At 41.8% G+C, this 14295-nt stretch overlaps 1 protein-coding gene across 1 annotated transcript in view; it reads right to left on the reverse strand.

Annotated features, from left to right (window-relative positions):
* The window catches only part of PTPRQ (protein tyrosine phosphatase receptor type Q), a 1423303-nt gene that overhangs the window by 593718 nt on the left and 815290 nt on the right, over window positions 1–14295 (reverse strand). Inside the window, exon 31 of the mRNA XM_069227528.1 lies at window positions 13440–13622. Within this exon, the coding sequence (XP_069083629.1) occupies window positions 13440–13622 (183 nt within the window). The remainder of the gene's footprint in view (window positions 1–13439; window positions 13623–14295) is intronic.

Here is a 14295-nt window from a genome sequence, read left to right on the forward strand (position 1 = left end):
CCCGGCCGCCCCCGCGCCGCTGAGGGTGAAATTTCTGTGTGGACTTGTGTCCCCCCCGGTGCCCTACAAAACCCCCCTGGTCTGCCCTCCGAAGACGCGGGTACTTACCTGCAAGCAGACCGGAACCGGGGCACCCCCTTCTCTCCATTCTAGCCTATGTGTTTTGGGCACCACTTTGAACTCTGCACCTGACCGGCCCTGAGCTGCTGGTGTGGTGACTTTGGGGTTGCTCTGAACCCCCAACGGTGGGCTACCTTGGACCAAGAACTGAACCCTGTAAGTGTCTTACTTACCTGGTAAAACTAACAAAAACTTACCTCCCCCAGGAACTGTGAAAATTGCACTAAGTGTCCACTTTTAAAACAGCTATTTGTCAATAACTTGAAAAGTATACATGCAATTTTGATGATTTGAAGTTCCTAAAGTACTTACCTGCAATACCTTTCGAATGAGCTATTACATGTAGAATTTGAACCTGTGGTTCTTAAAATAAACTAAGAAAAGATATTTTTCTATACAAAAACCTATTGGCTGGATTTGTCTCTGAGTGTGTGTACCTCATTTATTGTCTATGTGTATGTACAACAAATGCTTAACACTACTCCTTGGATAAGCCTACTGCTCGACCACACTACCACAAAATAGAGCATTAGTATTATCTATTTTTACCACTATTTTACCTCTAAGGGGAACCCTTGGACTCTGTGCATGCTATTCCTTACTTTGAAATAGCACATACAGAGCCAACTTCCTACACTACTATATTCTGAATTTGAACTACATCTATACTTAACCTCGTCTTGTTAATTAGCAGAAGGAAACGTGGTTGCTTTTATAGCCTGTAAGCAAGGTCAAATTATATGAAGACTCTAATAACATAATCAAAATGAATGCCTCAATCATGCAATTCCATTTACACCAATCATTCAAAGAAAGAAATCTTATTCAGACATTTGAAGAGACAATCTGGGGCGCTGTCTATATGATTCAGATGAGGTGTGTAACTCATAAACTCTTGGCAATTCCAAAAAGAGAGCCAAAGGAAGCTGAACTTTCTCAAAAGTTCAATCAACTCATTCGGCACCAATTCATGACTTTCTCAGTCTCAAGGAAAGACATTCAAGCACTGTGAAAGAAAAGGAGAAAAATTCACACCATCAATACTAAAAGCACCATTAGGTAAGTACTGGCAGAATTACGGCAAGCAGCCCTACAAAAAAATAGTAAAATCTTTTGGCACCTCATTTGAAGTTCACAGGCAGTAGGAAAAAAATGTCTGCAACTTCCATCCCACAGAAGGAATTAATTACTTATTTCACTGAACTGTATGGGATTAAATGTGTCCAATAGAGTTGTAAGGAGTCCGTTAAGTCTGCTCCTGAGCTTGATGAACACATATTAGCTCCCAAGGAGAAACAGATAGAATTATATATAAGGAAACCAATATATTCTGCAGTGATGGTCCCCAATAATATTCCTATAACTAGTAATACAGGGTGACCTAGAAGGCTCCTCACCCCACTTTTTTCTTATGGTTATGCAATGGGTCTAATTCCAAGGTCATGCTCTGAAAACATAGTAGTCCCCCTCCACAAAAAAGGTTCTTGTAATTTTCCCTGTGATTATTGTCATATTGCACTTCTTGAGTTCTGGACCATGTCAAGGACTGGGCTTTTTCACAGGGCGTGATAGTGGCAGTCCAAGCAGGCTTTAGGCCTAAACATTCTCAGACTGACAATACTGCAGTAATGCAAACTCTAATTGATAAGTATGTGCTGACCAAATGGTAAGTGGTATACTGTGTATTTGTTGGCTTCTCTACCGCTTTTTATAGGGTTGATAGACGTATCCTATGGGGGAAACTAGTGAGATCTGAGATCCCTAGTGCCTTATTTAGACTTATTATTGCACACCATACACCTACTTGGTGCAGAATCCTAATGGGGGGAGACAAGAGGTTGACTCCCAAGATTTCAACTCAAAATGGCCTGAAGCAGGGATGTATACTAGTCCAACCTTTGTTTTATATATTTCTTAGCAATTTACCTGCCTGTTTTAATAATACAAATAATTTTCCTCTTTGGAGTGCCACCATTTGGAGTGGTAGTACTTCCAGCAGACAGAGTCCAGGTGCTGGGTTCAAGGTGGTTGGAGGCTTCTGTCCCTGAGGCGGCTCTTGTCAGGTGGCCAGCCAAAAAGCCCTCTGAGTCATCTGATGGTTGTGGGTTTAAGATGCAGGTCAAGTTCTTCTCATCCAGACAGGAAGGCATCAGGGCAGCAGAATAGCAGTCCTTCTTGCAGAAAAACAGCACAACAGTTTTTCTTCTGAGTCTTCCACAGGTCCAGATGTGTATTCAAGAGTTGGGTCTGAAGGTCATTATTTATACCTTGTGCCCAATTTGAAGTAGGAGAAGGTTCTGGAGATTTCCACTCCACTGACGTGTCAGACATTTCCTTCCTTCCTGCCCTTGCCCCAGCTTGTCAGGGGACATAAAAGACTGTTGACAAACTCTTTGTGAATGTGTGCAGGCACAGCCTTTGCGATGTTCAAGTGTAGTAGGTAACAGCTCCTTCTCTTTGCTAAGTCGGAGTGGCCCATCCTTCCAAAACATATCTTCCCTTTTTCTCACTGGGAGCAGTACACAAGGACCAATTGCCAGCTACAACTAGTCTTGTGCCTCAGGGACAGACTGCAGGTACTAACTGGTTAGGACAAGAAAACGTCAAATTTCTAAATGTCGCATTTTCAAAATTGTGACTTAAAATCTGACCTTACCATTAAAAAAGGCTTTAAATTACAATTAATTAGCCACTTAATTTGACCAGTCCACCTGCTTCCAGTTGAAAGTTATCACTTATTAAATGTGATAAGGAAACCCAATGTTTTCCCATAGGAGAGGTAGGCATTGCAGTCCTGAAAAAACGAATTTTAGTTTTTTACTCTCAGGACATGTAAAACTTAAAAGTATATGTCAAACTTCTTAAATACACTGCACCCTGTACCTGGGCTGTTCAGGGCATATCTTAGGGGTCACTTATATGTATTAAAAAGTAAGGTTTAGGCCTAGCAAAAGTATTATTTTGCCAGGTAAAAAATGGCAGTTTAAAACTACACACACAGGCTGCAATAGTATGCCTGAGACTTATTTTAAAGGGCTACTTAAGTGGGTGGCACAATAAAAGCTGTAGGTCCATTAGTAGAATGTAATTCACAGTCCCGGGGTACATGATGTTCCACTTTACTAGGAGCTTACAAGTAAATTAAATATGCCAATTGGGTATAAGCCAATTCTAAAATGTTTAGGGGAGAGAGCACAAGCACCTTTGCACTACAGCAGTGGTAAATTGCATTCAGTAGCAGCGCAAACATAAACGAACCTCTGAAAGCAGGAGGGAAAAGACAAAAAGTTTGGGGATGACCTGAAGAGAGGGCCAAATCCACAGTTAAAACCGAGAGAATGGTGTGTGTTAATCTTAATAGATCTTTTGCAATTCTTTCAAAACCAATTTATTCAGTGTTAGGCACGCTCTTATATTATGTGTGGATCGTTTTCACAAGATTGAGAACCAGACCTTCTCTACTGAGTTCATCTGGACAAAAGTGCCTGCAGAGTACACCCAATAGAAAACCCACATTGTTCTGCACAAAGCAGCAAATGACGCAGGTTAGTGGGAACCTTGTTAAAAAAGTTTGTGATCCCATGAAGCTAGGTAAGGAAGAAGACAACATTAGTTAGTACCAAATTGCACAAAAAAGCCCGTAAACTGCCTTAATGGATGAAAGGTGCCATAGTGGGAAAATATATTTTCACCACAACCAGCGGAACACTGTGGTTCAGCATTTTAGTTTGTCCACACTGCCACACTTTTCTGTCAGGTATAGATTACAATTGTATGCATCCATCATTAACGTGAATTATCAAACACCAGGTATGGGGCCATTTTGTATCTGATTTCTTGTAAACTTCTAACTTTACTTCAATGTAGCTTTTCAACGAGGTGGACTCCATTTATTAATGTCTTTGTCTGTCGTGCCAAACATCTTGCCCGACCCTTACTGAGTATTCAAATGGCAAAATTCACTTGTGCTCATAGCGCTTCAGTCAGATACAAATGGAAAGAATACAAAGCTCAAAGAAGGCAAGGAAACTAATACAAATTAAGAAAGCTAAGTGCAGTCTAAACTTGGTAGTGAAGTAAGTATTGGATTGAAATCTAGAGTTTATATTGGGGCAGCTTCCTGGATCTCCATGCTTGGACTTGGCTCCTTTACCAGATCTCTTTGGGTGTTTGAGGTCAGGATTGCACACTCCACCCCCTAATTTATTTGCAATAAATGTTAATTAAATAGTAGTTAAATTATATTTAATAGTAAGGGAACGTGGAGTGTTGGCTAAATAGGACATATCTATATACGTTTTTATATACACCCCAGTTTTTATTATATAAAATATAAGATATAATATAGTAGCTCACCGCCGATTGGAAAATGCTAAAACGCCACTTAACAACTTAACATGTACGCGATAAGCTAAATGTGTGACACTAACATACACCAAACCATAAAATACGATATAAGGTGTAGGTTGTTTTTCAAGTCACCTAAAGGTCGAAAGGTCAGTGTCAGACTCCACACCGCACTGAAACCGACCATCCACTGAAGGGCCCGGCCTGGGGCGTCGAGGAGGAGCTGCACCTGCACACATATAACTCATGTCACTGACGGGTAGCACACAGATCGTGAATGGACACTGAATGCAGTGTTGGGACCGGGTGGCAAAGCGCAAAAACAGACCCTCTTGAGGCGTGTCCCGAACAGAAGGAAGGGACCGAAATACACCAGGCAAGTCTGTGAAAACAGTCAGGAAGCAGATAAGTTTGGCATTGTTCCTGATTTCTGGGAAGAAAGTATCCCGGGACCACACATCTATTTTGGGGGAACTCTCTCTTGCACGGCTCCTAGCAAAAGGCAGAAACTCTTAAGTGTTCTAGTGGAAGGAGAGGTCGTGCAGTGGTGAGCCGAATTCATGTACATGATGGATTGTTAAGAAAGACGGAAGGGGCGCAAAACTTCCCTCATTTGACAAAGGTTTGGGAATATACTGCATTCTTCAATGTTAGGGGAGGAGAAAGAGGAGTAGGGCAAGCATGTAATACATTAAAGGGCATGGTGGTATGAAATGAAAAGCAGCTTGTGATCAATATAAAGACGCCACTATAGAGAGAAGGGACACAAAGAGCTGTTGGTGAAATTAGGGACTGAGAGAAAAATAGAGTAGAAAAGGGGAGCATTTAATGAATGACAGGAGGGAAAAGACATGCAACTTGAGCTGTGGGACAATGAATTGCCAAACCAGGAAGTCTAGGAATAGATCTTCGTAACGTCAAGACTAGATCGTTACACTTTAAGCTAAACAGAATAGTGACAGCTCCCTCATCCAACTTTCATGAGGTCCAGCCTGAGAGGAGTAGCAGAGGTGAGCCAAGGCGCAAATCAAACACTTAGGGCCAGATGTAGAAAAGGGTTTTTCCCATTCTGTGTCAATGGGAAAATGTGTTCGTAAATATGGCCCTTATTTACATACACACACCAAACTAATTAATGAAGAGTATTTGGTAAGCTCAGAGGCCGCCTCAACGAGGTTTAAGCAGGAGTGCATGAGCGCCCCTTTTCACAATTGTCTCAGTAAAGTGCAGCCTGTTCAGTCAGTTTTTAACTTGACTGCTAAGACTTTAAGAAGTTTTAATGAATCCAAGGAATTGTGCTTATTTCCTGGTCTAGATGAAAATGATTCATGTATGACGATTATTCAGCAGTCAATTTCAACTGTTTCAAAGGCCGCACGCTGTTGGCTCTTGTTTTCTTGAAACAGTAAAGAACGTGCTTTCATAGCTCTGAGAACCTATTCATCAGGTTACAGCATTACAAAAATGTTCATGAAATCATGTTTTCTAATCTGTAAAAGACATAAAGAGCGGCTTTCTGGTGTCTGCTTCGGTGCACTTTCCGTAAAGCACAGCTGTGAGCTCTAGGGAGCGTGGACTATTCATTTTACCTGCTGATGTACTTCTCATGGATGATGTTTTCTAGTTACGGTTATCCTGCTATTAATAATTATTGGGATAGTACCGCTTGAGAATATGCCTGTAATATGTTGTTTCTTAACCAAACTATCGAAATTTTCTGTAAAATGAAAGAGTTCATTGCTCTCTGTTTTCTCAGGGGTGAAACTTGCCAACAGCTTTTACACCCCACCAGTTTCAAAAGTCACCAGCCACCTCTGAAAGACAGGGGTGCAGGTTGCAGGAATGAGAGGGTGGGTCTGCAAGGGAGAATGAGGATTACACTCAGGAAAGAGAAAGAGCAAGAAGCCTGCAGGATTTCAGCAGCAGGGAACGTGGAAATGAAGGGAACGAGCATTGCAAAGCCAACATAGAGACCTCACGCTGTAAAGCAGTTAATAATGCAGTTCAATCCAAGTACTTCATCGGGTAGGTAAAGATATACCGTAATAGAGAATAGCTATAGCAGCACGCGGCAGGGATGCCCTTTATCTCCCCTGCTTTTTGTTCTTACAGTAGAGCCCCTGGTGGCTGGACTCCGAGGGGAGTGGAAATCATGTGATTTCTTTATATGTGGATGACCTTCTAGTGTATATTAGAGATCTAGTGGATTTTCCCAGCGATATAATACCATTATTCAAGGCACATGCAAAGGTCTCTGGCTTGCAAGTTGACTGGGCCAAGTCCTGTGTTTTCCCATTGTCGCATACTGTGTCTGATCCAGGCCTCACATCTATAGCCCATAGCCTAGCATGGCAATCCAGCACATTTAGATACCTTGGTATACAGGTATACCACGCAGAATCTGATCTGTTTGACGGGAATCTGACATGTGCTGTGTTGAGCCTGCACTGTCAAATGGCATTCTGGAGGACATTGCCACTGACGGTCATGGGCAGGGTAGCTCTTGTAAAGATGATAGTACTACCTCGACTACTATATTATTTTGTGAATCTGCCTCTGTACATCCCAGCTTCCTTCTTCCGGTCCATAGATCGAGATGTGCGTAAATTAATTTGGAATACCTTCCTCTGTAGGGTAGCCCTCTCTAGACTTTCTCACCCACTGAATCTGGAAGGTTTGTCACTGCCGAATTTGGAGAACTACTATCTGGCTGCCCAGCTGCAATGGGTGGCCCGTTGGTTCTCTTTGAGACAGTTAGCAGACACGGCCACTGACTTCCGGCGTGGTCACCTTGTAAACTGCTTTATTTGTTTCACCCCTGTGCTAAATCCACCGTGCTGGCGCCCATATTGCTGAACCTAGCATATCGCTGCTACTGTAGATGCTGTTAGCTTACCAGGGGCACTACACCCTGTGCACCGGCCATACCGCCATTAGGGACACCACGTGGCACATGTATCACGTCGGCTGGAGAGCTAGCTGCATGTCACCCTTGGGGATCTCTACACAGAGGGACCCTCCATACCCATGGCATACTGATGGAAGCCACTGGGCTGCATTCAGGTATCTTTCTCTTGTATGGCTCCCTCAAGCATGCCTTGCAACGTGCATGGGAAGACCTCACGAGGGAACCCCAGGTACACTACACACTGCAGTATCTACATGTATTTGGGGAAGGGCGACATTTAATACACTGGATAGCGGACTCTCTGTTAATCCATACATCTGGCCCACGTGCGTCCCTCGGAGGGCATTGGGAGGGGGGCACGGGGGACCTTTCATGGACAAGGAATGGGCGACTGTCCTGGAAACCCCCATGTATGTTCCACGCAACATGAGATTTCCAATATTATCTAACTCAAAGAGCCTATCTCACACCTGAAAAAATGAACAGATATTTTAACCGTGCAGATGCCGCTTGTCCGCGCTGTCAGGGCTTAGGGGCAGACTTCCTACACATGATGTGTTCATGCCCCACTCTGAGTCACTACTGGTCTTTTATCCTAACGCGCTTAATGCTCTGTGTAAACTGGCCCTTACTATTGACATGGGAGACATGCATCCTGGGATTGTTCCCTAGGGGTAAAACGTTGAAGGCCTCATCCTGCTTTCTGGACCTAGGGTTTTTGGTGTCCAAATGCTTTATAACCCGTAAATGGCGGACTCCTCAGGTGCCACCATATGAAGCATGGGTACGATCACTGACCGGGCAAGAGCGGAGTGCACTGCTCTCCGGCGCGAAGATATGCTGGGACTACGCAAGTATCCCCTCGCGTCACAATAGGAGCTAATGTTAACTGACCTCTGCACTCCACGGACGCCTGCGCCACTCAACACTGATCCCCCTGTTTTTAGCGATAGATGTTTGTGACATTATGTATTCAATTTAGCAGGTTGCATACCTGTATACATGAGTAGAAAATATAGGCACCCCCTCCAGACTACAGGTTACTGTGCCAGATGAAAGCCACGTAAAATGAATGTGTGGGGACAATTTGCCGAGCACTTGTGAGTTGTATAACAGTCTTACTAATTCTGCAATGTAAGTACATGATATGTTTTGCCTGTGCCTTCCTCCCCATATGTTTATTGTTGTGATTTGAAATTAACTGCAACCATGTGGGTCATATGTACCTTTGTTCTGCAATATGTAATTTTGAAATATAAATGCAATAAATACATATTTTTTTTTAAAAGAGAATAGCTCCAGGTGATGGAGAAACACTCCTAGGGTTGAGGCAAAATGTGATTGGCAAAGTCTGAAGCCAATGGCCGAAAGAGGCTGATCAAAAAAGTTAATGGTTTAAATGGGCGATCCCAAAGACCTCTCTACATTTATAATGCCTAGTACGTCGATTTAACATCAACAAGACTCAGAAGAAGAACTGTTATGTTGTTTTTCTGCAAGAAGGACTGCTGCACAAGGAGTTCAAATGTCCCCCGAACTGCTGGACCAATTTATGAATTTTCTCAAATCACTCTAAGATGTTTTACTTCTACAGAAAAAAGTGCTATATGGCCAAAACGAAGTGCATGTCCAGATGCTGATGGGGGATAATAGTTCCACCAGAGTTCATAACTGCTTGGATTTAGTCTACTGGTCTTTAGAGACTCACTTAAATTCACTACATACATGTGCCTTGTCCCTAAAACAGCAATGAAAATCACAATCACTCCTGAGGACTTCTGACATGTTAATAAATCTGCATGCCAACTGTTTTGGAGAAAAGAAGATAGCCACAAGTCCATATCACGTCTCTGAGTGGTTGGCAAATTACAGGCAGAATCCCTAAGGGAGATCAACATCAACTTGAGCAAGATTGACCATGATGTCCCTGCTTTCATCTGTTGCACCACTTTGATAAGATAAACTCATCTACACCAAATTAATCATAGGGGTCTAGACCTGTGACAAGGAGGGCATGGACCCCAGTGACACAGCTTGCAGAGATATGTGTAATTTTTTAAATCATCAGATTCCTAAATTTGAATATTTTTTGTAAAACCTAATAATTTATGTTAACTGAAAAGCTTGTACTGTTAAAAAAAAGGCACTATAGCATCCATTTGTGGGAGCAGATAGCTATTCCAAGTACGCAATGAGCTGGCTATGGCAGGAAGTGAACTGGTGACATATGGCAGCCGTTGTAGGCTCTGAGGACCCAATCCCACACCCCCACCTCACCAGGTCTCACCGCTAAGCTCCCATCCTCACACCATCACTTTCACTGCTATTGTCCTTACCAAAACACTCCTATGCAACATCCCTCACCTTCCCCCGCTGCACTCACTGACACATTTTACATGGCGACCACATGAAAGATTTCAGGCGTAGGCCTGCTTTAGCATGTCCCACCAACAGGGCATCCTGAAACAGGAAAATATTGTTAAAGCCACACTGCATGCTTTAACGTCACCTGGGTGAATTCAGGCAAAGTCAAAACCTTTGCCCACCTTCACCAAGGGCAGTGTGTTCTGACTTGCAGGGAATGCAATAACCTCACCAACCCTTTTCGAGACCTGGGTTTGCTGGTCTGTAATCAATGGACTTCAAGTCAAATGAACGCAAACGGTCCTTACAGTTTTTAGAATTATGTGAGTCCAAGTAATAGTTTAATCTCAGTGACCTGAATCTTCCATATTTCTGCATCTAAATTTAGTAGCATAAATGTCATACAGTCAGAAAAAACTGGTGAATGAGACACACATTGTGTAATGAACAGAGAGGCACATTTTCTATCATATGTGTTATGTTATGTTATGTTATTACTCAGGCGCCATATCAGGGTTCTTCAGTTTTACTGATGTATAATGAAAAGTCATACTGTCAAAAGGAAATGCAAGACATTGCTTTTCGAAAACAGAGAAAAACTGCATGAAAGCAGAAAAAATTGAAGTAGGAGAAAATAAAGTATTTGCACAGGTGCACTGTGATATCCACACCACTGAATGTATAGCATAATCTTTTAGAATCTTACCACTGCAAATGAATGAATGAATGACTAGTGCCTTTTATCAACTGACACCAGAGTAGCAGCCTACATGAACTTTATTCTGACCTTCTGTAATTCTAGTGCTCAAGCTAATTTCAAGGTGTTGCCAATAGCAGAGTAAATTCCTCTTGCAGAAAAAAAACCTTCGTTGTATGAGAAAATGTTTATTTCACAACATATGTTAAGTGTGCACAGATGAGGGAGAAGGTGGAATCCCTGACTGAGGGAAACAGGGGAAGATTCGTAAATGCACAGTGCACTAAGCAGAATGACGCTGTCATTTAAGTATGGCCGACAATTAATGCTACGAGGTAAAAAAATCAACTGTCTCATATCAGAAGTAAATTAACAACTTCACACACTGCACTTAGACACACTTTTACAATCAAATATATACAAACTCGTACAAAACAATAGGAGAGATATTACTATCAACAGAACGCGGGGATGACTGAGCCAGACTAACCACCATCAAGAGAGAACCACTGGAGGACTGAGTGGGGGGAACTGGTATATGGTGAATAGTGAGAGACACTGGAGAATCCAACAACTGGGAATATAATGCCAGATATGCATTCTGATGCAGTAAGCCTCGAAGCACTATGTCTAATCAGATGCTGACAACACATGTAGTAGTCATATATGGCTTTAGAAAATTGCATCTACATAGCGTGTTTCCTCTGGTTTTTTATTTTAGACACCAGGAATTTTGCGTTGTAGACTAGATGGAGGCCTTCTAAACAGCCTCAGACACATACACGTTCCTAAAATGTTCACACTTTCTTGCCCCTTCTGCTAATGCGTGGCTCACTTGCCTGATTCAGAAGACACTAGAAAATCATACTACAATGTAGCCCATTTCAAGGAAGCTAATAGTGCAGATTTCCCTGCAAGTTGCACCAGGTCCGTATTTACATTGTAAAGCAAAGCATATTGATCAACACTCGAAAGTGAATGCTATAATGTTTGGAAAGCTCCAAGTAACCTTAACAGATTTGCAGTCTTGTCTTTTTAGGTACACACCAATCCTTAATTTGGATGCCAGGAACGGTGCCAGCAGTCCACAACAAAATCATATTATAAATGCAAATTGTCTTAAAGGATGAAATGTAGAATCAGAGTCAAAATACGTATCTAGGTATGGCACACCGCTTAAGCAATTCAGTGTGATCCAAACTGTTGGCTGGAGAACACCTACCAGATCACACCCCTTTACATATGTTAGGAGCTCTGGTCAAGCAACCAAAAGAATAAGAGCTTCAAAGGAAGCCTGTGCAATGCACAGAAATGAATGCAGGTTTTGAAATTGCACACTGGCTAGACATTTGCCATTGATTAGCTTGGCTATCAATGCAATTTTAAAAAGGGATCCATCTCACATACCTTGTCTCCAATACTGGGGTGTGGAACCCTTGGAAAATGTCAGTCGAAAGTGCTACAATTTTTTGAAGTTTACAGAGCTGAAAAGATTAGAGGGAGGTGGAGCTTGAGTGCACAAGGAAACTCAATAGCCACGAGGCTGTCCTCAGTTGTGTTGGATTGTTAACACTCAAAATATAATGATACAATGTTCGAGTCACTTGCAACACCCAAAGAACAGGAACATCATCACACTGCAGTAAAAGTGGGGGGCAGACTGTGGTTCTTTCTCAGAATTAGATTATGACCAGCTGACAGTGGAATGTTACATATCACTTCAAAAAACAAGGTTTGCTCACTCGCACTAGTAAAGAGGAAGCAGGAGGGTAACTTCCCTGTCTGCTGTGCTGGAGGATTTCTTATCTGCCTGTCAGAAGAACACTGGAAGAACTGTTCCTATTGCTGATGGAATCTTAAAAACTCGGAAAAGCAGTTTGCTGACTTGGGGCACAGTGAACTGAGGACCAACCCTCCTGAGGAAAGTTATTGCGGGGGGAGAGTCTGAAATCCAGAAAAATTAAGAAGGTCCAGAAATCACAGGAGGCTGTTGACCTGTTCACAGTTTCTTAGTTACACTTTGTGGTTCTGTTAGGCATGCGGAGACTAGCAGCAGCTCACTTCAGAGGACCAATACCTCTGAAACCCAACAACAAAGATTGACGAGGTAATGATGCTGGGATGCGAGCCTGCATGCCTGAAAACAGCAACATCAGTCTGTATCATCCACGCAACACACTTCTCCCCAGTTTGACCCACCTCTAAAAAGTCTTTTGGTCTAATGTTTCTTAGCAATTATTTTGGGGGTGCTGCTGTCCTCTTGTGGACACTAATTTACAAATCTTAAATGACTCATTTCAAATAAAGACTTTTTGCTAAAAATGTTTAATCTGTGAATGGATTTTTATCATTTTGATTTTATTTTCTTCTTGTGCATTCATGTATTCTGTTTTTTCTTTTACTTAAATTTGGAGTGATGCTTATAGGTTTTTTTTATTTTACCAGTTTTGTTGTTTGGTTGTTTGGTTGTTTTGTTTCACATAACGTTGCCTGCTGCTCAGGCAAAAGCCGGCAAAGATAAAACTAATGTTACTTCATGAGAACAGTTTAGCTGTGTGGAATTCTCAATGTGGGGAAAGGGGTATAGAGTGGTGGGGACAGCCGTGGGAAGGTTAGCCATACCTCTAGTGCCAAAGCCACAGTGTAGTATCTTATCTGTAGTGCTGTGGTTACTTGTGGAGCAGAGAGTCACTGAACAGAGGGAGAGTGAGTCGGCATTTGGTCTTGAGAAGGAGTTTCAAGTAAATCTTCCCCAGACTGTGGACGTGGAGCAGTGGAAATGTGTGATATAGAGTTAACACAAAGAGCTATTTTGAACACAGTCCACATGTGTGCTCAATATATACTTTGAACTATATTTCTATGTTTGCTATCCTAGCAAATGGCATTAGAAAATAAGAAATAAAAATATCGAATCGAGGGCTTTAGCAATAGGCAAGATAAATAAAAATAATCTAAGCTAATCCTCGTTCAATAAACACCACACTTTTATTAGCCACTTACCAGTAATATTTTGTGAAAGATTAGTTGTGTTTAGAACTCGTTTTTCTGTTCCATTTGCCATTTGAAGATATATTGTGTACCATCGTATAATACCATTAGGAATAGCGGGTGGCAGGAATGACACCACCACTTCAGTGGATGAGATGTTTTGGTAGGTTATGTTTTCTGGTGGGCTATCAGGAGCTGCAAGAAGACATCTCAGGTTACTACCTTCATACACAGCTATTCAGTTCCTCAAATTATCTAAGATTATTTATATGATAAAAACAAGATAGAAATGTGTGGACAGTGAGCCACTGAGATTTTCAAAACACATTACACAGTGCGACAATAAGCTACTGTACCACATCCAGTGAATATATTTCACTCTCTAACTCATAAGCAATTATACTTATCTCTGCACAGTGGGTTATTGTTTTAGTGGACAGAGCAGATAATATGATTTTCCGAACATATTTGTTTAATCCAAAAAGTAGAGATTGTGGCCTACGAGGTGTAATAGGATCCTTTCAGCAGCTGGAGGCATTCTTCAGCAGACTCTTATCTTTGTACAAACCTCATCACAATTTCTCTTCGTCGTCCAGCTAATATGTGTATATATTAATAATATAGTGTGCAAACACATTCTGTTACCTCAAACGAATACATCTCGAACTAATATATTGAACATGCATAACCTGAGCAAGATTGAGGAACCCTATAGGTTTCCTTAATCAAAGTCAGGTGACAAAACTGAAAAAAGGAGATGTTGCTTTGGACTGTATATGTTATTTAACAAACATTCTGAACGGATCCATTTTAAATTCAAAATAATTAATAAACTCTACGGCTCTACTTTGGTCTCAGCCGTTCAAAG

This window comes from Pleurodeles waltl, chromosome 4_1 (genome assembly GCF_031143425.1).
Source record: "Pleurodeles waltl isolate 20211129_DDA chromosome 4_1, aPleWal1.hap1.20221129, whole genome shotgun sequence".
In the NCBI taxonomy this organism is placed as follows: Eukaryota; Metazoa; Chordata; class Amphibia; order Caudata; family Salamandridae; genus Pleurodeles; species Pleurodeles waltl.